This window comes from Coregonus clupeaformis, chromosome 2 (genome assembly GCF_020615455.1).
Source record: "Coregonus clupeaformis isolate EN_2021a chromosome 2, ASM2061545v1, whole genome shotgun sequence".
NCBI lineage: Eukaryota > Metazoa > Chordata > Actinopteri > Salmoniformes > Salmonidae > Coregonus > Coregonus clupeaformis.
Genome location: NC_059193.1, coordinates 7,127,739 through 7,150,192, shown reverse-complemented (window position 1 = coordinate 7,150,192; position 22,454 = coordinate 7,127,739). Strand labels below are relative to the sequence as shown.

Below are 22,454 nucleotides of genomic sequence, written 5' to 3'. Positions count from 1 at the left end.
GTATTGTATCGCAACCATTCATTGAATTGCTGTTCACTAGCGAAATAAACCCACACTATTAATCTATAATAGGTAGGTCTACAGCAAACAGTGATTTAAAAAATTGTTATAAAGACATTGTACCTGGATTTATAATACAATTTCTCCAGCAATGCCCTGACTAAAATGAATCCATTCCACAAAAGACTCTCCAAACTGGAGGTGATTTGTAGCCCCACACGAACGTATTAACGCTGCTGGCAGCCTGTATATTCATGCCCACCAGATACAGTCTGTTTCAATCTACTGTCTACTGAAACTGCAGCAAATTAAAAATCTCACAGTAATTCATTTGTCATGTCTCATATTTAGGTTTCATTACATTACATTATATGTTGCATATTGGGGACATCATGAATGTGTGTATGGGGATGGACAATGGACGTACAGTTTTTAAACTTCACAACTCCACCAAACTCAGCATTCATATTATTTTTAACCAGAAATACACTACCGGTCAAAAGTTTTAGAACACCTACACATTGAAAGGTTTTTCTTTATTTTTACTATTTTCTACATTGTAGAATAATAGTGAAGACATCAAAACTATGATATAACACATATGGAATCATGTAGTAACCAAATAAAGTGTTAAACAAATCAAAATATATTATATATTTGAGATTCTTCAAATGGCCACCCTTTGCAATGATGACATCTTTGCACACTCTTGGCATTCTCTCAACCAGCTTCACCTGGAATGCTTTTCCAACAGTCTTGAAGGAGTTCCCACATATGCTGAGCACTTGTTGGCTGCTTTTCCTTCACTCTGCGGTCCGACTCATTCCAAACCATCTTTTTTAATTTGGTTGAGGTCGGTGTATTGTGGAAGTCAGGTCATCTGATGCAGCACTCCATCACTCTCCTTCTTGGTAAAATAGCCCTTACACAGCCTCGAGGTGTATTGGGTCATTGTCCTGTTGAAAAACAAAATAATAGTCCCACTAAGCCCAAACCAGATGGGATGGCGTATTGCTGCAGAATGCTGTGGTAGCCATGCTGGTTACGTGTGCCTTGAATTCTAAATAGATCACAGACAGTGTCAACAGCAAAGCACCCCCACACCATAACAACTCCTCCTCCATGCTTTACGGTGGGAAATATACATGCAGAGATCATCCGTTCACCCACACCGCGTCTCACAAAGACACGGCGGTTGGAACCAAAAATCGCCAATTTGGACTCCAGACCAAAGGACAAATTTGCACCGGTCTAATGTCCATTGCTCATGTTTCTTGGCCCAAGCAAGTCTCTTCTTCTTATTGGTGTCCTTTAGCAGTGGTTTCTTTGCAGCAATTCGACCATGAAGGCCTGATTCACACAGTCTCCTCTGAACAGTTGATGTTGAGATGTGTCTGTTACTTGAACTCTGTGAAGCATTTATTTGGGCTGCAATTTCTGAGGCTGGTAACTCTAATGAACTTATCCTCTGCAGCAGAGGTAACTCTGGGTCTTCCATTCCTGTGGAGGTCCTCATGAGAGCCAGTTTCATCATAGCGCGTTATGGTTTTTGCGACTGCACTTAAAGAAACTTTCAAAGTTCTTGAAATGTGCCGTATTGACTGACCTTCATGTCTTAAAGTAATGATGGACTGTCATTTCTCTTTGCTTATTTGAGCTGTTCTTGCCATAAATTGGTATTTTACCAAATAGGGCTATCTTCACTTTAGTAGTGGTTTCTTTGCAGCAATTATATATATATATATATTTAATTGTTCATAAACATTTTTACCTATGATGATTATTAATCCATTGCACAGTGATCACTGACCCACTCATTCCTGATGAGAAACCAATTAAATGAAACGGAGTGGACATGATTAAAAGTTGACCCTTGTCACGTGACGTGGGAAAGGGAGGCTCTTATGTTTACATCAATGCGTGCATTGCAAGAGCAGTTGTGAACTGTGTATTCTAGCATCATTTAAATGTTTCGCTTTCGTTTCTTTAGAAATCTTCAACTGCAACTTTGCAAATCGAAATATTAACGAGTACAACAGGGAAACAACGTTACCGGGGATCCAAGACCGGAGCTTTGCACGCACAAAGATTGTTTTTAGCTAACATTACATTAGCTAGCTTAGCATAGGCGTCATGGACGAGCTAGCGGTTGAAGTCAGGGGGACGAGTGGGGCTTTTTACAAGGTATGTTGGTAGCTAACTGCTAGTTGTAATATGTTTCCAAAAGTAATTTGATTATTATAAATTTTTATTGTTTGCATTGTGTCATTCAGTGATCTATCTACCAGCTAGCTAATCTAGCTAGGTTTAACGTCAGGCCCATACAATATAGACAGCACAGCCTGCTTCTTGCCACAGACAGCCAACCAATGCTAGCTAACGTTAGATAGATAACTAGGTTGCTACTGTCTGTAGCTAACGTTAGCTAGCTACAGACAGTAGCAACCTAGTTATCTAGCTACAGTTGTTTAAAAAAAAAATAGGCCATACCGGGTATATAGTTTCGTGTTGTTGGTGGCATTTGTTCTTTAGTCGAGTAGTTTTAGATGTTACCGCTAGCTAGCTAACGTGTAGCTAACTAATTAATCTTGCTTGTTATCTAGCTAGCAGCAGTCAACGAGATTAATCTTTAGGCTTTGACCTCTTGGCGCAATGACTGTTTGCCTTTGCCTAAAAATGTATTGTATTTTCTCAACCCTTTTCTCCTTTTAGGCCTATTTGAAGGATGTTCATGAAAGTTCTGTCACTGTGTCCTTTGAAAACAAGTGAGTTGCTAGCTAACTAACGTTCGCTTCCTGGCAACATACTCCAGTCAGCTAGCAAATTAACTCTCTCGCCAAATGAATCGTAGCCTATTCAGTTAGCTAAGTAGCTTGTTAATTAACAACAGTAATGTTAGGCTACTTTGAATCAGACCCAGACATGAGAGCTCCATTAACCACTGTGGACTACATGTCAATGCATCTACTATAACTAGCTAGCTAACGTTAGTTGTCCTTGCAAATAACACTTTGTCTCATTTAATTGAACTAAAGTGCATGTTCAGTTGTTACATTTCCGTTTGTGATGTGCCCTGGTTTCATTTGTTAATTTCTATTCTTTCAGTTGGCAGCCAGACCGTCAAATTCCCTTCCATGATGTTCGATTTCCTCCACCCACAGGTTTTCAGAAAGAGATAAACGAGAGTGATGAAGTTGAGGTATGTGCTGTAAGTAATGGATAAGGACTTCCCTCCCACTAGTCAATGTCAATTAAACCTAATACTTTGCTGAGTACTAGTAGGCTAGATTATACAATGGTTACTCGATGGTTAGGCTTTTCTTGAAAGCAGAAGGGAACTGCTGTTTTAGTTCTTTCTGTTTGGTTATTCGCAGGTTTTTGGTTAATGTCTACCGCAGTGGCCAGTTTCAATGGATATCAATGAGAAGAACTCAACAAAATGTACTTAATCAATTATCCACTGTTCTATCCACAGGTTTATTCTAGGGCCAATGACAAAGAACCATGTGGCTGGTGGCTGGCGACAGTTCGGATGGTGAAGGGTGAGGTAAGTCCAATGCAGCGGTTCGAGCGAGAGTTTGCATTCGTTTATTATTATGTAGCTACTGTAATATTATTATAATGATGATCCCCATAACATAGTACCTTCTTTCCTCTCAGTTTTATGTCATAGAGTATACTGCTTGTGATGCCACGCTCAATGAAATAGTCACATTAGAGAGGTTACGACCTGTGAACCCAAACAAGCCAGCTACAAAAAACTCTTTCCTGAAAATTCATCTGGATGTCCCAGAGGACTTGCGGCAAATGTAAGTGGGCCTATTCTTCAAGGCTTTTTAAGTAAAGTAATTGTTTTATGTTGTCATTGCTTCCATGTGTGACTGTTGATTTGAGGCTGATGTGACTATTGCTATGGGGGGGAACTGTGTTTTGTGTTCTTAGGTGTTTAAAAGACTCGCATAAAGATTTTAAGAAGGCATTGGGAGCATTCAATGTCACTTATGACTCAGACAAAAAGCAGCTTGTTATTCTGGTACGTTTGATTATTTTTCTGGCTTCTCAAAGTTTCATAACTCAGTCCCTGTTAGATATTGTGTGATCACATCAGTCCTCTTGTTTTAGTCCGTGAATGAGGTTACAACCAAAAGGGCGCAGATGCTGAGCGACATGCATTTCCGGAGCCTGCGCACCAAGCTGTCCCTAATGCAGAGGAACGAGGAGGCTAGCCGCCAACTGGAAGTACGTAAAGTTTAAACACACTCACAAGTGAAACTCATTGTCTCAAAAGTCTGCTAAATGGCATATTATTATTATTATTATTATTATTATTATTATATTATTAAAAGAAGGCTAAGCCATGTTAGCCTTGTTAACCTCCAATAGGCTGTCTCTCTGCGTGAGGAGAAGTATGGCTAAGCCATGCATGGGTAATGGTTTGTGTGCAGAGCTCTCGGCAGCTGGCGTCCAGGTTCCATGAACAGTTTGTGGTCCGGGATGACCTGATGGGGCTGGCCATTGGGACCCACGGTGCCAACATCCAGCAGGCCAGGAAAGTACCTGGGGTCACCACCATAGACCTGGATGAAGAGACCTGCACCTTCCACATCTATGGAGAGGTAGGGAGCTTACCACACCACTAGCACAAATATAATGAATGCTCATAAACCTCTTTACTCACAAGGTATATTTACTTGGTCATACTATTGAAAGACATCTCCGATGGGTATGATTCAATTGCAGGACCAAGAGGCTGTCCGCAAGGCTAGGAGCTTCTTGGAGTTTTCTGAAGATGTCATCAAAGTACCAAGGAATTTAGTGGGTAAAGTGGAACATACAATGTGTTGTTTGAAAAGTAATCAACTCATAGTCTTCATGCTATCATCGTTTCCTATTCTAATACCACATCTCCTTTGCCAGGGAAAGTCATTGGGAAAAATGGGAAGCTGATCCAGGAAGTGGTGGATAAATCTGGTGTTGTTCGAGTTCGGATTGAGGCAGAGAACAACAAGAAGCCACCTCCAGTGGACGAGGTAAGTGGCTAGAATTGACAAAGTGTATCACCCATTGAACCTTGAGATAGAAGCTGTTTTTCAGTCTCGCGGTCCAAGCTTTGATGCACCTGTACTGACCTCGCCTTCTGTATGATAGCGGGGTGAACAGGCCTTGGCTCGGGTGGTTTTGGGTCTTTTTGGCCTTCCTGTGACATCGGGTGCTGTAGGTGTCCTGGAGGGCAGGCAGTGTGCTCCCGGTGATGCGTTGGGCAGACCGTACTACCCTCTGGTAGTGGAGGTGTTGTTTCCTACCTTCACCACCTGGGGGCAGCCCGTCAGGAAGTACAGGACCCAGTTGCACAGGGCCGGGTTCAGACCGTCACTGTATCTGCGAACTGTTGGCTAGATCGCGTGCCAAGAGCATAGTAGGCACATTTGCTTCTTAACGCAACAGTTTACGTGACAAAACTATCGATAGAGTTGAAAATGCGATGGAAACATTTTTGGGGGGGAACATGAAAACGTAAGCGGAAAAATAATTTTTGTGTGCACTACGTCAGCATGCAGGGGTCGGCAGCGGGGATGTGGGATGTTCCCCAATGATGGAAGGTGAGGCCCCCAAGGGAAACAGTTTGGTAACCACTGGGCTACAGGACTTGCAAGGAGTAGGGTATTTGATGCAAAATATACTTCTAAATGACATTATCACGTTGACAACTCCCGGTCGCTCGTTCGCTGGCTTATAGACTACAATGACCTAAACTGATGGACGATGTTGATTGGCAGGTGGAATCATGTCCATTGAGGTTGCAAGGTTAAAGTGGGAGCCAGGATCAGGTCAGCACAGTACTGTCCAATGAGGTTGCAGGATGGGCACAAGCACGTGTACACAGCATGCACACCTAAGATTTGTTTTCCTCTTTGTGCACATACCTGCAGGGCTGGAGAGTAGCCACGTGATACACATGTGTGACGTTGTGCACAATTTCCGGGGATCCGTTTTGGCTCTTGAGCGCTGCTTTCAAAACTATCGGCTTAAAGTGTACAAAACCTGTAGTGAGGACTCTGCCGTCACTCTGTCCTCATTAGATCATGTCTGTTTATTTCTCTTACAGGGCATGGTGCCATTTGTCTTTGTGGGGACAAAGGAGAGCATCTCCAATGCTAAAGTACTATTGGACTATCATCTCAACTATCTGAAGGTTAGAAGCTTGCCCCTATTGCTCTGCTAAAATCGGCAACATGATTCTGATGCTTTTATGGATGTTGAGATGTATGCCACTTGGCAGACGCTTTGATCCAAAGCTACTTACAATTGAATACTTAAAGCAGCAGTTAGTCTACACATTGATTGCTTGCTTCATCAGAATGGCAGATTCTACCTAGCTTTCACTATTAGAGATAGGAGTGACTTCTGAATAAGTATGTTGAATACAGACACTGTGTGTCCCTATAGGAAGTGGACCAGCTCCGTATGGAGCGACTGCAGATAGACGAGCAGCTGAGGCAGATTGGGGGAGGAGGCCCCAGGGGGGGCCCAGGGACTGGACGGCCTGATAACAAGACTTTCATCGTAGACAACGGCGGCCTGGGGATGATGGGCATGGGCTCCCAGAGAGGAGGGAAGCCGTTCAGCAGGGGAGGAGGAGGTCGTGGCCGACGCGGTGGTCCCTCTTTAGCCTCAGGTATGTATGGGACAGAGTGGAACTGTAGGTCCATATGGAACAGTAATCTATATTTCACTATGTTCATATGCACCATGTGGCTCATATCACCGTTGGCAACTGAGTGGAACTAACTATGGCTATAAGAAGAACTATATAAGCTGAACTCAATTAGTTGCTGGTCTGCAGAATAACTTATATCCCTCTCACCAGGCACCAACTCTGAGGCTTCCAATGCCTCTGAGACAGAGTCGGACCACAAGGACGAGCTGAGTGACTGGTCTCTGGCCCCCACTGAGGAGGAGCTGACCGGGGGCTTCCCCAAACGACCCGATACACGCAAGAGAGGAGGGCCTCGTGGACGGGGAGGGAGAGGAAGAGGAGGGGGAGGCTTCAAAGGTCTGCGCTAACCTTATTCAACTAGCCTGTAAATGTAACATTCTTACTATAATACCCTGCTGTACAAGGGCCTAGTGTCTCTGTCTGTACATAAATGCATTCATTGCCTTAGGGTTTTATGTACTACTGTTTGAGTCAGAGTAATGATCTCATCATCCTGCCGTGATAACATTTGAGATTGAGTTTTAATCCTGTCTGTCTCTCTGGTTCCTAAGTAGCTGAAGACATCCAGTGGACTGAGTCACGCTCACGGAATACCAGAGACCCTAAGCTGAGGCCTCTGGAAGATTCTTTGCAGGTGAGGAATTCCACACACATCAGGGGTGTATTCAGAACTGGGAGGGACCTACCTGAATTTGTCCAATAGAAACTCTAGTTTTTGTTGCAAAAAAATGTTTTTGTTTGGAGTAAACGGTTTCAGAATCGGCGTAATTAAGGTACCCCAGCTTTTCTTTGATCCTGACAGTGTCCCGTTTGGAATAACTGTTGCTGTGTCACAACAGGACCACTAGGTGTCAGCCTGTACCCTCTTTATATCAAGGAGCTCTCGGAGGAGAAATGTACATAATTGTAAAGTTTGCCCTTCGTAGGAACTTTATTTTGTCATTTGGTCATATTTTATGACATATCATGACACATTTAGCAACTTAGTCATTGACCTCTGACAGAGGCTTATGCTTTATTCAAATTGGGGAGATGCGGGAACGACAGTCCCAGCTCCCACGCCTCGGGACTTTTGCCCCACACGGCCGAACCGCGATTTATACCGGTGCCAATTTACTGGTCACACACGTCACGTGCAAACGTAAAGTGATAGCGCTGTCGTGTGACTATCCGGGAGAATTGGATAGAAATGCATCCGAACTCTAAGTGACTGTACTTAGTCGTCCAGCATCTCCCCAATGTAATTTACCTTCTCATACAGTGTCCTCCTGTCTCTGGTCCCACAGATCAGAGTGGACGGTAACAATGAGAGGAGTGTTCATGCTGGAGCCAGAGGCCCCCAGGGTCCCGCAGGCGATGGCCCCGGAGCCAACCGACAGAGACCCATCAAGAAGGATAAGCAGGAAAGCCCTGGTGGTGAAGCAGCCGCCATAACCCTGGCGATGGTGAACGGAGTGTCGTAGACGGGGCTGACGGAAGGCACCCTCATGTCTCTCACCACGCCATCAATCCAGAAGCTTCTTCATTAGAGACACGTTAGGCCAAAGAGGAGCAGGTCAGGGCTGAAATTAAGCACACTTTGGACAAACCAACTCCGGCAGCATAAGCGGTAGGTGGATGGGGTGTTGGGTGGGTTACTGTGTACAGGGAAGGAGCCATCTAGGGTTTTAGGGGTTAACAAGAGAAGGCAAATGGCGACTGCAGTCTTTTTCTAATTGACATTGTTGACAACTACCTATCAGACGATTTAAAAGCTGTGGGAAGAAAATGTGTTTAAAACAAAAAGAGGGGCCACCCTGATGAATCTGTATTTCTTAAAGGATATGGTTTTCTATCGCTTGTTCACGTACTAGCCTTTTCTCCGGTTAGAGGGTTGGATTGTTTGGTCCTTCCTGCCTGCTCTCTCTCTCATGGCATGTGTTTATGGAGCCCTGTGTCACAGTGGAATATAGAACTCATTATCATGTGAGGTCACAGCTGCATCATTAGCAAAAAAACAAAAATGACAACAAAAAAGAATACCCCTCCTGTCTGATCTGTGCCTTTATCTCCTGTGGATAGTATCACAAATACAAGTTGAAATCAGGGAAGAAGACGACGACATTGGGAAAACGGTAATGGATTTTACTGGTGTGTAGTGAACACACAGCTCACCATCTAAAAAATGAAAACTGTCTTTTTAACCTTGCAATGCATGTTCATTATTGTCATAGGTTACCACATTGGGGGGGAAGTCGGCAATCTGAGTTTTCTTAAGTGTCACTTTGTTTCTGTTTCCTTGTGCTGAATATTGCTTGAATAGGGATGATGATTGACTTTTTCTTGCCAGTGATAAAGCATTTCTTCTTTTGAAAAGGGGGAATGACCATGAACTCAATATCGATCTTACAACGGGCACACAGTGGAGAAAGATGCTGTGGGTTTGTGTGGATTTTGATTCAAGGTCTCAACAGATTATTTTGTCATTCCACACAATGGCTACATTTAATGGAGACCATTCGTTTCAGGTATGACTCCATATTGTCTAAACACTGAACAGTACCTTATGACAGAATCACTTATATGGACCTTTTAACATGAACTATGTGAAACTGGGGAGAGATATTGAGAACATGGTCCTTTCACCATGCATTGACCAACAATCACTTTCCTGTTGGTTTTTTATTTCCAAGTGTCAATGCAAAGAGTGGCACACCTCTCTCAAACCCTAACATGTTGTTCATATATTGGCAATTGGTCATTAGATTGTAAATGATAAAGTGGGTTGCATACTGTATATCTAATTTGTTAAAATACTTTTTTGCAATTGTTTTGGATTGAACTTCAAATGTGCACTTAATCCTTTTATTTGTGTTATCTGCAACTACTAAATAATATGAACTATAATAAACTATGTGATAAGATTTCTTCAGCAGGTGAATCACATGAATGCTGTCAACAATATTACCAAGTTTAGATAACCTATAGCTAACGGAGTCTCCTGTACCTTTACCGTATGGAGGATGAAATTTAGTCCCATGTTATAACCGTATGTCTTATATCCGATCAGTGTTTGTGGATTAAAACCTTAGTTTACAGTTGAGGATATAGCTAGTGTCTTGTTTGAATTTATTTAGACGTTTTCTTGTTTACTCTCTAAATTGCAACGTTGGATGGTGTACAGGTAAAGGGCATCAGTCAACAGCTGTCAGCCTCTCTTGTCTCGATGTAATTTTGCTCATGTCCAATTAACAAAATAGTATTTCAGCAGGCTAACAGCCACTGCTCTCCCCAGCATTAACAGTCAACAATTGAACTGGCCCAGTCTGACAATGATGATGAAATTACATAGACATTAATTTAATATTTTGTACTAATAGCAGAGGGGTGAGATCAGCAAAATGGTAGGTTTAGTCCAGCTGAGGGGTTCAAAAGAAGAGATACGTTTGATGAGGTTGTTATGAACCGCCTGAGCAACGTGGGCCATGGTCTCTTTAGAATGGCACCAACCATCTGGAACTTTATCTAACCCTGCCAGGTGCATAAATGGTTTACTCAACCATCTGGGACTTTATCTAACCCTGCCAGGTGCATAAATGGTTTACTCAACCATCTGGGACTTTATCTAACCCTGCCAGGTGCATAAATGGTTTACTCAACCATCTGGGACTTTATCTAACCCTGCCAGGTGCATAAATGGTTTACTCAACCATCTGGGACTTTATCTAACCCTGCCAGGTGCATAAATGGTTTACTCAACCATCTGGGACTTTATCTAACCCTGCCAGGTGCATAAATGGTTTACTCAACCATCTGGGACTTTATCTAACCCTGCCAGGTGCATAAATGGTTTACTCAACCATCTGGGACTTTATCTAATCCTGCCAGGGGCATAAATGGTTTCCTCCTGGTATTTTAATGATCTAATACAGTCTACTCTTGTCAAGGACAAGCAATGTCTCAGTGTTGCCAAACAGACTGTTTTCTAGTTCTTTATTTGGGGAATTTATAAGATTAAAGAAAAATACAATTGTAAAACATTTATTCTTGCACACATTGTAGGCAGTTGTGGTTTGAAAGCAGATACTGGACCAAGGTAGACACCTTGTATGTTACTGCACTTTGGGCAATATTTTCTTTGTACATATTAGCGAAATAGATTGGGTTTTATGTTGACATTGTTTGGTTATAGTGCAATATATTTTGTATGCAAGCAGTTTCAATAAATAAAGGTGGATCTTCCTCTGCTACGGTTTAATTTAGTTTGAGCATTACACATAAGTTGATGGCTGTCGATTGGCCAAATATTATCATGAAAGTATGTTGACACCCCTTTTAAATGAGTGGATTTGGCTATTTCAGCCATACTTGTTACTGATAGGTGTATAAAATCGAGCACACCACCATGCAATCTCCATAGACAAACATTGGCAGTAGAATGGCCTTACTGAAGAGCTCAGTGACTTTCAACGTGGCACTGTCATAGGATGCCACCTACCCAACAAATCAGTTCACCAAATGTCTGCCCTGCTACAGCTTCCCCGGTCAATTGTAAGTGCTGTTATTGTGAAGTGGAAACGTCTAGGAGCAACAACGGCTCAGCCGCGAAGTGGTAGGCCACACAAGCTCACAGAACGGGACTGTTGAAGCGTGTACACTACCGGCCAAAAGTTTTAGAACACTTACTCATTCAAGGGTCTTTCTTTATTTTTACTATTTTCTACATTGTAGAATAATAGTGAAGACATCAAAACTATGAAATAACACATATGGAATCATGTAGTAACCAAAAAAGTGTTAAACAAATCAAAATATGTTATATTTGAGATTCTTCAAATAGCCACCCTTTGCCTTGATGACAGCTTTGCACACTCTTGGTATTCTCTCAACCGGCTTCATGAGGTAGTCACCTGGAATGCGTTTCAATTACCAGGTATGCCTTCTTAAAAATACATGTGTGGAATTTCTTTCCTTCTTAATGTGTTAGAGCCAATCAGTTGTGTTGTGATAAGGTAGGGGGGGGTATAGAGAAGATAGCCCTATTTGGTAAAATACCTATTTATGGCAAGAACAGCTCAAATAAGCAAAGAGAAATGACAGTCCATCATTACTTTAAGACATGAAGGTCAGTCAATACGGCACATTTCAAGAACTTTGAAATTTTCTTTAAGTGCAGTCGCAAAAACCATAACGCGCTATGATGAAACTAGCTCTCATGAGGACCTCCACAGGAATGGAAGACTCAGAGTTACATCTGTTGCAGAGGATAAGTTCATTAGAGTTACCAGCCTCAGAAATTGCAGCCCAAATAAATGCTTCACAGAGTTCAAGTAACAGACACATCTCAACATCAACTGTTCAGAGGAGACTGTGTGAATCAGGCCTTCATGGTTCAATTGCTGCAAAGAAACCACTGCTAAAGGACACCAATAAGAAGAAGAGACTTGCTTGGGCCAAGAAACACGAGCAATGGACATTAGACCGGTGCAAATTTGTCCTTTGGTCTGGAGTCCAAATTGGAGATTTCTGGTTCCAACCGCCGTGTCTTTGTGAGACGCGGTGTGGATGAACGGATGATCTCCGCATGTGTATTTCCCACCGTAAAGCATGGAGGAGGAGGTGTTATGGTTTGGGGGTGCTTTACTGGTGACAATTGACAAGGCCTTCAGTGACAGAATTCAAGGCACACTTAACCAGCATGGCTACCACAGCATTCTGCAGCGATACGCCATCCCATCTGGTTTGGGCTTAGTGGGATTATCATTTGTTTTTCAACAGGACAATGACCCAACACACCTCCAGGCTGTGTAAGGGCTATTTTACCAAGAAGGAGAGTGATGGAGTGCTGCATCAGATGACCTGGCCTCCACAATCTCCCGACCTCAACCAAATTGAGATGGTGTGGAAAAGCAGTGATGGAAAAGCAGCCAAGAAGTGCTCAGCATATGTGGGAACTCCTTCAAGACTGTTGGAAAAGCATTCAAGGTGAAGCTGGTTGAGAGAATGCCAAGAGTGTGCAAAGCTGTCATCAAGGCAAAGGGTGGCTATTTGAAGAATCTCAAATATAACATATATTTTGATTTGTTTAACACTTTTTTGGTTACTACATGATTCCATATGTGTTATTTCATAGTTTTGATGTCTTCACTATTATTCTACAATGTAGAACATAGCAAAAATAAAGAAAAACCCTTGAAAGAGTATGTGTTCTAAAACATTTGACCGGTAGTGTAGTGTGTAAAAGTCGTCTGTTCTCGGTTGCAACTTGCAATGGAGTTCCAAACTGCCTCTGGAAGCAACGTCAGCACAAGAACTGTTCATCGGGAGCTTCATGAAATGGGTTTCCATGGCCGAGCAGCCGCACACAAGCCTAAGACCACCATGCGCAATGCCAAGCGTCGGCTGGAGTGGTGTAAAGCTCGCCACCATTGGACTCTGGAGCAGTGGAAACGTGTTCTCTGGAGTAATGAATCACGCTTCACCATCTGGCAGTCCGACGGACAAATCTTGGTTTGGTTGATGCCAGGAGAACGCTACCTGCCCGAATGCATAGTGCCAACTGTACAGTTTGGTGGAGGAGGAATAATAGTCTGGGGCTGTTTTTCATGGTTCGGGCGAGGCCCTTTAGTTCCATTGAAGGGAAATCGTAACGCTACAGCATACAATAACATTCTAGACGTTTCTGTGCTTCCAACTTTGTGGCAACAGTTTGGGGAATGCCCTTTCCTGTTTTAGCATGACAATGCCCTCGTGCACAAAGCGAGGTCCATACAGAAATGGTTTCTCGAGACCGTTGTGGAAGGACTTGACTGGCCTGCACAGATCCCTAACCTCAACCCCATCGAACACCTTTGGGATGAATTGGAACACCTTCCCAGAAGAGTGGAGGATGTTATAGCAGCAAAGGGGGGACTTGCTTCATATTAATGCCCATGATTTGGGAATGAGATGTTCAACGAGCGGGTGCCAACATTTGTTTGGTAATGTAGTGTATGTTGAATCCCTGACTATGAAAAGCCTTCTGACATTAGACTCTTGAAGTGTTGCACCCTCTATAGCCCATAATAGTTATTCTCTGACCCTGCTGGTCATCTATGAACGTTTGAACATCTTGAAAAACGATCTGGCTTTATGGCCACATCTACTCATGATCTCTACCCGGTACAGCCAGAAAAGGACCAGCCACCCCTCGGAGCCTGGTTCCTCTCTACCCGGTACAGCCAGAAAAGGACCGGCCACCCCTCGGAGCCTGGTTCCACTCTAGCCGGTACAGCCAGAAGAGGACCGGCCACACCTCGGAGCCTGGTTCCTCTCTACCCGGTACAGCCAGAAGAGGACCGGCCACCCCTCAGAGCCTTGTTCCTCTCTACCTGGTACAGCCAGAAGAGGACCTGATTCACTACACCTACATTTATAGGGACTTGTGCAGGACATTTCAGTACCCCTGGTATGTACAGTAGCTACTGTAGATAATTTATTTGAAGAGAGCCCTTGGGAGTTTCTCTATTTTGACCACTTGGTGGATCCTGGCACAGACCTAGTCCAACACAATTAGCCTTGTGCCAAAAATGGTTTGTTGCACATTGAGCAGTCATGACATGAACTTAAGCATTGCAACTTTTGCAAGAGATATATGCCAATTATACTCTCGACCCCCCCCCTTTCCCTCTCCGCTTTGGCAAAGCCATTTAGACTGTCATTTCTCTATCACAGAGACTGACCTAGTTTTGGTCAGCCTAAAAACAGCCGGCATTGAGAGAGAGAGACCTGAGATGGCCTCTTCTTTCGCCCGCTGCTCTCTCTCCCTCTACCTGCGCTTTTCCCTGTTGTCACTGAAGGCCTTGTCAATTGAACCCAGCACTCCAGAGCCCCTCTTCCCCTGCCAGTCCCCTCCCTCCCTTCCCCTGGTCCACACTGCCTCTACTCTCATTAATACATGCATGGAAAAATTAATGACAACACTTCAAAATCTGCCTGGAGTAGTATTTAATTAGCATATAATGACAGGTGTACATTCATTAGGTGATTTTATTAGTCAAAATAGTGTTTGGGCTGAATTCAACGTGCTGCGGTTTTGAATGCATGGTAAAGGTATTTAAGAAATCTCAAATAAAGTGTGGTAATGTAATTAAGCATTTTATAGAGAATGTTTTATTTGGTTTATACCACTGTTAAAGAGGTTTGTTTTCAGTCGTTTGAGCACAATAAAACTGAGGAGACCTTTTCATTTCTTCTCTTCTGGCAGTCTGGCACTCTACCAAGCTTTCCTTTGACTTTGGTTCTCTCAAATGGGTCCAACTTTCTTGGCATGTCTGAAATACACACAGTCAATATAGCTGCTTTCTGAAGGACTACAAACATCTTCAATGTGACATGTTGGATTAGCTTTCCTTTATTGAGCTGCCAAGCTTCTTGCTAGATGACCTGCCTCTCTCTCTCTCTCTCTCTCTCTCTCTCTCGTGTGTATGTGTGTGTGTGTGTGGAAGCATAATATACTGGGCAAAAATATCAACACAACATGTAAAGTGTTGGTCCCATGTTTCATGAGCTGAAATAAAAGATCCCAGAAATGTTCCATAAGCACAAAAATATTATTTCTCTCAATTTTTGTGCACACATTTGTTTACATCCCTGTTAGTGAGCATTTCTCGTTTTCCAAGATAATCCATCCACCTGACAGGTGTGGCATATCAAGAAGCTGATTAAACAGCATGATCATTACACAGGTGCACCTTGTGCCTGGGACAATAAAAGGCCACTCTAAAATGTGCAGTTTTGTCACACAACACAATGCTAAAGATGTCTCAAGTTTTGAAGGAGCGTGCAATTGGCATGCTGACTGCAGGAATGTCCACCAGAGCTGTTGCCAGATAATGTAATGTTCATTTCTCTACCATAAGCCGCCTCCAACGTCATTTTAGAGAATTTGGCAGTACGTCCAACCGGCCTCACAACCGCAGACAATGTGTAACCACGCCAGCCCAGGACCTCCACATCCGACTTCTTCACCTGCGGGATCGTCTGAGACCAGCCATCCGGACAGCTGATGAAACTGTGGGTTTGCACAATAATTTCTGCACAATCTGTCAGAAGGTCATCTGCGTGCTGGTCGTCCTCACCAGGGTCTTGACCTGACTGCAGTTCGGCGTCGTAACCGACTTCAGTGAGAAAATGCTCACCTTCGATGGCCACTGCCACGCTGGAGAAATGTGCTCTTCACAGATTAATCCCGGTTTCGACTGTACTGGGCAGATGGCAGACTATACTGTATTGCGTCGTGTGGGCGAGCGGTTTGCTGATGTCAACGTTGTGAACAGAGTGCCCCATGGTGGTGGTGGGGTTATAGTATGGGCAGGCATAAGCTACGTACAAAGAACACAATTGCATTTTATCGATGGCAATTTGAATGCAGAGACACCGTGACGAGATCCTGAGGCCCATTGTCGTGCCAATATATCCGCCACCATCAGCTCATGTTTCAGCATGATAATGCATGGCCCCATGTCACAAGGATCTGTACACAAGTCCTGGAAGCTGAAAATGTCCCAATTATTCCATGGCCTGCATACTCACCAGACATGTCACACATTGAGCTTGTTTGGGATGCTCTGGATCGACGTGTAAGACAGCGTGTTCCAGTTCCTGCCAATATGCAGCAACATCGCACAGCCATTGAAGAGGAGTGGGACAACATTCCACAGGCCACAATCAACAGCCTGATCAACTCTATGTGAAGGAGATGTGTCACTCTGCATGAGGCAAATGGTGGTCACACCAGATACTGATTGGTTTTCTGATCCACGCTCCTACCTTTTTTGTTAATGTATCTGTGACCAACAGATGCATATCTGTATTCCCAGTCATGTGAAATCCATAGATTAGGGTCTAATGAATTTATTTCAATTGACTGATTTCCATAAATGAGCTGTAACTCAGTAAAATCTTTGAAATTGTTGCATGTTGCGTTTATATTTTTGTTCAGTGTAGAATCAACTGAAGCGCCATTAACTATTCCATGCTCACCATGGCATCACAAAGAGTGGTCTAAATGTGAACTCGAACAACAAAACATCCTCCTTCCCTAAACTAGAAAACAGATGAGTTATCATTAGCCAACCAATAATTAGATGTACTACTACCAAGGTCTGTGTATGTTATAATTAAACTGTTAATCTGTATTACTTACCTTTGTGCTCCCCATTTGGACGGAGATAAATAAAAAAGCCTTTCATGAACACTTGCACTTGACTCTTTTCCCCCTTACTAGCTCTGACTTTGTTGATAGCTACTTCATTGGGGAAAAGTGTACTTACTGTGACTGTGATATGTGGTTGTCCCACCTAGCTATCTTAAGATGAATGCACTAACTGCAAGTGGCTCTGGATAAGAGTGTCTGCTAAATGACTCATTTGGAGGAGAGTACGCAGTGACAGTCATTCATTTCCGATGTGCACGACTGCTGATGGATGAGCAGAGGGGACCCATGTTAACCGTCAAAGCTAACCCCTGTTAACTCTCCTAATTGAAAACTGAAATGAAAGTATTGATTTAGGTATTTTCTCCAGACAAAATGGGCCATGTTTCCGCTAAGCCAACATGATAGCTGAGAGCAGGGCTCTTCCTTTATCACACATTCAACCAAACAAAGGGTCCTGTCTCATCTCAACTCAAGAGTGAGTCCCTTACCTAAGTTGTGAGTAGTTTTTTCTAGAATAGAATAGACGCTTACCTGTGCGGTTAGTTAGCAAGTCTTTTACCCAAGTAGTAAATTATGTTTTTTATGTTAGGAAGGTGTTCTTAATGTTTTGTACACTCAGTTTAAAATAGAATATATATAAAATATATGCCATTTAGCAAATGACTTACAGTCATGCATGCACACTGAATGTGCTAAATCCTCTATTACTTATCCATTGAGTAAAGCAGGCCTTAACTCACACCGTCAAAATCAATTTGCACAGGAGCTATTTTAGAGCTGATGTCAGAAGCTTGTCTGCTAATGTATTTTGATTAGTATGAAGTCTCCCCTCCCTAATGAGTCGGTGCTTGTGTAATTCTAAGCCATCAGATATCTTATCTCTTTGAAGGAGAAACAATGACTGAGTCTTTATCTACACATCAATGGGACTTAAACTCTTTTACATTCCACATCATCTGACTGAACGCTTCCTTGGTGGGATGGGATCCAATGTTTAGGAAATGTCAATCATTTTCATTAGTGAAAATGTAGTTTTTTTGAGTATCTGTTTATTTTTGACTACTTTTACTTTTACTTCACTACATTCCTAAAGAAAATAATGTACTTTTTACTCCATACATTTTCTCTGACACCCAAAAGTACTAGTTACATTTTGAATGCTTACCAGGACAGGAAAATGGTCCAACACACACTTATCAAGAGAACATCCCTGGTCATCCCTACTGCCTTTGATCTGCCGGACTCACTAAACATAAATGCTTTGCTTGTAAATGCTGAGTGTTGGAGTGTGCCCCTGGCTATCCGTAAATAAATAAAGAAACAAGAAAATGGTGGTGTCTGGTTTGCTTAATATAAGGGATTTGAAATTATTTATACATTTACTTTTGATACTTAAGCATATGTAAAACTAAATACTTTTTGACTTTTACTCAAGTAGTATTTTACTGGGTGACTTTCACTTTTACTTGAGTCATTTTCTATTAAGGTATCTTTACTTTCACTCAAGTATGACAATTGGGTACTTTTTCCACCACTGATAATGGCATTAGTTTGAATAAGCCCCTGTTCCTTGATTTGAAACCATGTAAAGCACTATTATTTATCACTCTTCCCTAGGCAGGTCTATTTCTCACTGAGAAGATTAAGGCTGAGACTGAAAAACAAGAGTAATATGCTAAGTCGTGTACAGATCAGATGGACACATCTGGGTGTTCTGTTGTGGAGTGCCATGAGCATTTTTGAGTGATACTATTTACCTGATATAATAATATATTATAATATACACCAAGTGTACAAAACATTATGAACACCTGCTCTTTCCATGACATAGACTAACCAGGTGAATCTAGGTGAAATCTATGATCCCTTATTGATGTCACTTGTTAAATCCACTTCAATCAGGAGGGGAGGAGACAGGTTAAAGAAGGATTTCTAAGCATTGAGACAATTGAGACATGGATTGTGTATGTGTGCCATTCAGAGGGTGAATGGGCAAGACAAAAGATTGAAGTGCCTTTGAACGGGGTATGGTAGTAGATGCCAGGCACACCGGTTTGTGTCAAGAACTGCAATGCTGCTGGGTTTTTCACGTTCAACAGTTTCCTGTGTGTATCAAGAATGGTCCACCACCCAAAGGACATCCAGCCAACTTGACACAACTGTGGGAAGCATTGGAGTCAACATGGGCCAGCATCCCTGTGGAACGCTTTGGACACCTTGTAGAATCCATGCCCCGACGAATTGAGGCTGTTCTGAGGGCAAAAGGGGGTACAACTCAATGTTAGGAAGGTGTTCTTAATGTTTTGTACACTCAGTTTAAAATAGAATATATATAAAATATATGCCATTTAGCAAATGACTTACAGTCATGCGTGCATACATTTTTACATATGGGTACTGTTGTCTCCCCCTCCATGATTGATGGTTCCTGTGTCCAGTAATATATTTCCAACCAGAAATGTGTAAAATATATACCATACCGTACCATACCAAAGTTAAAGACAGTTATTCTGAAACAGGTTACAATCTCTCAGGGTTGATAGAGTCAAGGCAACATATTTTCCCCTGATTTGAAAAAAAGGAAAATGTCTTGATGCTGAATTCTGTGAAATGTCAGGCTCAGTCTCCTACTCCTGAAGTGTGGGCTGGCTTTGGCTGCGTTTCTCCTCCAGTGCGTCCAGCATGTGACAGCGCCTCTGTATCCAGGGCTGTTGCAGGAGGCAGGGCGGAGACAAGTGGATGATAGATCCTGACAGGTCTCTGGCCGTGCGCCGGGAGCGGGGAAATAAGGCTTTCGTCATGCCCCACGCCACAGCCTTCGAAAGGTTCCCATTCCCACCCCTCCCACAGACAGACAGTTAGACAGACAGACAGATCCTCCCATGCTAACTGTTTTCACACTCTGATGGGTTACAGCAGGGACCAGGCAGGTGTGACATGAGTGTAGCGTTTACAGGGAGGGAGGGACAGACAGATAGAACATGGATCTGGTCCATCCTCCTCTTATCTCTGGGTCAGTCCTTTATTTTCAGGCTGCCTTTCATCATTTTAGCAACATATGCCTCCATCATCTATGCTCGACCAAGACAATATAAGCATATTCATTCACTGTTAAATACTGTATTTAGCATGGGTATTTGAGAACTTTCGCTGTCTACATTCTAATAATACATTGGAATCAATCTGATATACAACATGTTCTCTCTTTTCCCTCACTGCCAGAGTTCTAAGTCACCATATTGGCGTCTACAGTCTGTTAAATCCGTAGTGTCCTCCAGAGTCTTTTCACATTAGCAGCAGTCAGTACAGTGTTTGTATGCGGTTAGCCCAGGATATTTTCTTCACAGTGGAAAGAGGAAGGCATTTCCCTCTGGATCCAGCAGGGGGCACTCCTCTACAGCAGCAGGACGAAGCGGGAGGCCGGAGAAGCTGGAGCGTGTCAGGTGGGGTCCACCAGGGACACACACAACTCACAGCCGGGGAAACCACAAAACAATGTGCATGTAGCTATATTCTGCCGGTGGCGTCTGACTGCTGCTCGGAGGCAGTGTGTGTCTCTGGCTGTCAGGCCGAAGGGTGTGTGAGGCCCATTCATATGAGCTGGATGACACTGAATAGTAACGTGCTGATAAACACTTCCAGATCCCTTTGTCTCTCAGTCTAGAGTCTGTCTATCCATTTTGCCTTCCTTTGGTCTCCTCCATTCATCCCTCTATAAATGTGGTGCTGGTGACAAATAACAAATGTCTATTTCAAACAGGAAATTATTGCACCAGGATCATGCATTGCAGAAAATATGTTTTGACCGTATTCCTCTGTCAGCAAGAATGAGCGAAACGCACATTCGGCCATGATTTGGGGTGGACAGTCCATAAACACTAACGTTTGACAGAACTATCATTTTGTGAGATGTATGGACAGCTGGCAAATGGGAGCAGGCTTTGGGAGGGTGTGTCTGATTGCCAGTATATGACTGGCCCAGATCGGTGAGTGACAGCAGTGATGCTTCACACCTTCACCTTGTCAACAGACAGTAGATGGATGGTTCCTTCAGGTAGGTGAGTGGCTTGACAGTGTGGACGCAGCAGCGTCCAGATGGCTCATTACTACTGACAAAACGTTGTTTTATCCCCAATGTTCACTAAAAGGTCACAGTCTCTGCTGGTGGCTTCCCATACCCTGGGCGGGTGGGGGGGTTATTGAGTGCTATTGAGTTTATTTTTTGTATTTTATGTAACATTAATAGTAAGGGAGGTAGCATCTTACAGTTCTTCCATTAATTCCATACTCCTTTGATATTGCAACTTTTCATTTTGCATGGAAGATTCTGTAGATGTGTATTCTAGTTTGTTCTAAGTAGGCTATTCAAACATATTTCAACTTTATACAACAGGTGGGTCTAATCTTGAATGCTGATTGGTGTCCAGTGTTTGGGTCCTGTGATGCTCTGTGTGTTCAGACTGCAGGATGCTGTAGGATGGCAGGGCTGGTGTATGTAGACCCCAGAGTGCATTGGCTCCCAGCACGGCCACAGCCATCCTCAGATCAGCCTGAGAGCGTTTAATGAGGCCTGGCTTGGCTATACTCAACACCAGCAGCTCCCTTGGAGCTCAGCGGTACGTTCACGCTGTAAGAATTAGGAGGGAGAGAATGTTAGGGCTCTTTTCTCCTCCTCAGTCTATGACCAATCCCGTCATCCCGTAGAAAACACTATCATTATCAATTCCCCTGGATCCAGTGGCAGGATTTCTGTGATTCTGTTCTTCAAAGCCCCTACATCTATGTGGTCATTATTTCTGCTGGGGAATGTTCTCTCTGGCTCAACACAAACAGATGAATACAAAGGGAAAAAAACATTCAAAAACTAACACAGAGATTTCACCACAAGAAAATAATTGATGGTTTATAATACAATGAAGGTTGTGGTGGTATAGTCTTTCATAGGACATGCTGATAACTACATCATGGTTATGCTGACATGTTGAGGATGACAGGCAGACAGCCAATGGCACATATAGAACTGTGGTGTATCTGCTTTGATTGTTTAGATATGGAACGGCTTCTACAAATGTAACATTTATTCATATTGGTATTCTGTATCCCACTGCCTCTTCTATTATAACACGATCTTGGACAGGCACTGTCTGCTACACAAGGGATCTGTAGAATATCTCCTTGATTTGTTTAGTTATGGAATGGCTGGCAGGACATTTACAATTAGATAAAACAACATTTTATGTATTCCACAGTAGTTTTTTATATTTATTTTTTATTATTGGCGCTTTGAGTGCACAAATACAGTATTGAAAAACCTATCAATGCCAACAAGATTTCACTGTTGAAATTAGCCAGAGGCCCTTTTGGTTTTGTGCACGGCATTATAGCTTTCTCTCTCTTTTCACATTCTGAAAGCGTTCCGGATGACTGCTACTTAAGAGAGGCTTTCTAGACAAAAGAAAAGAGACAGAAAATAACATGCAGTGTACAGCGAATAGCATTGGGCATTACTTACAAACAAAGAAACATTACACCAGTCACTCAGAGGCACAGTACTAATAC

The 22,454-nt window shown here is 42.9% G+C and overlaps 1 protein-coding gene across 4 annotated transcripts; it reads left to right on the top strand.

Moving 5' to 3' along the window:
* The first annotated feature begins 1,900 nt into the window (after positions 1 to 1,900).
* Positions 1,901 to 10,944, top strand: LOC121586567 (synaptic functional regulator FMR1). Of its 4 annotated transcripts, none has more exons than XM_041903379.2 (15): positions 1,901 to 2,184; positions 2,713 to 2,765; positions 3,106 to 3,199; positions 3,476 to 3,547; positions 3,661 to 3,809; positions 3,943 to 4,033; positions 4,123 to 4,239; positions 4,446 to 4,616; positions 4,741 to 4,819; positions 4,918 to 5,030; positions 6,107 to 6,193; positions 6,448 to 6,676; positions 6,869 to 7,054; positions 7,273 to 7,352; positions 8,005 to 10,944. In XM_041903379.2, the coding sequence occupies exons 1-15, from the start codon at positions 2,134 to 2,136 to the stop codon at positions 8,179 to 8,181; spliced, it is 1,749 nt and encodes a 582-aa protein (XP_041759313.1). In that variant the 5' UTR covers positions 1,901 to 2,133; the 3' UTR covers positions 8,182 to 10,944. The 4 variants fall into 4 exon arrangements, with proteins under 4 accessions (XP_041759313.1, XP_041759305.1, XP_041759297.1 ...); XM_041903371.2 differs by having other exon boundaries at positions 7,270 to 7,352; XM_041903363.2 differs by having other exon boundaries at positions 3,106 to 3,208.
* Positions 10,945 to 22,454: the final 11,510 nt, after the last annotated feature.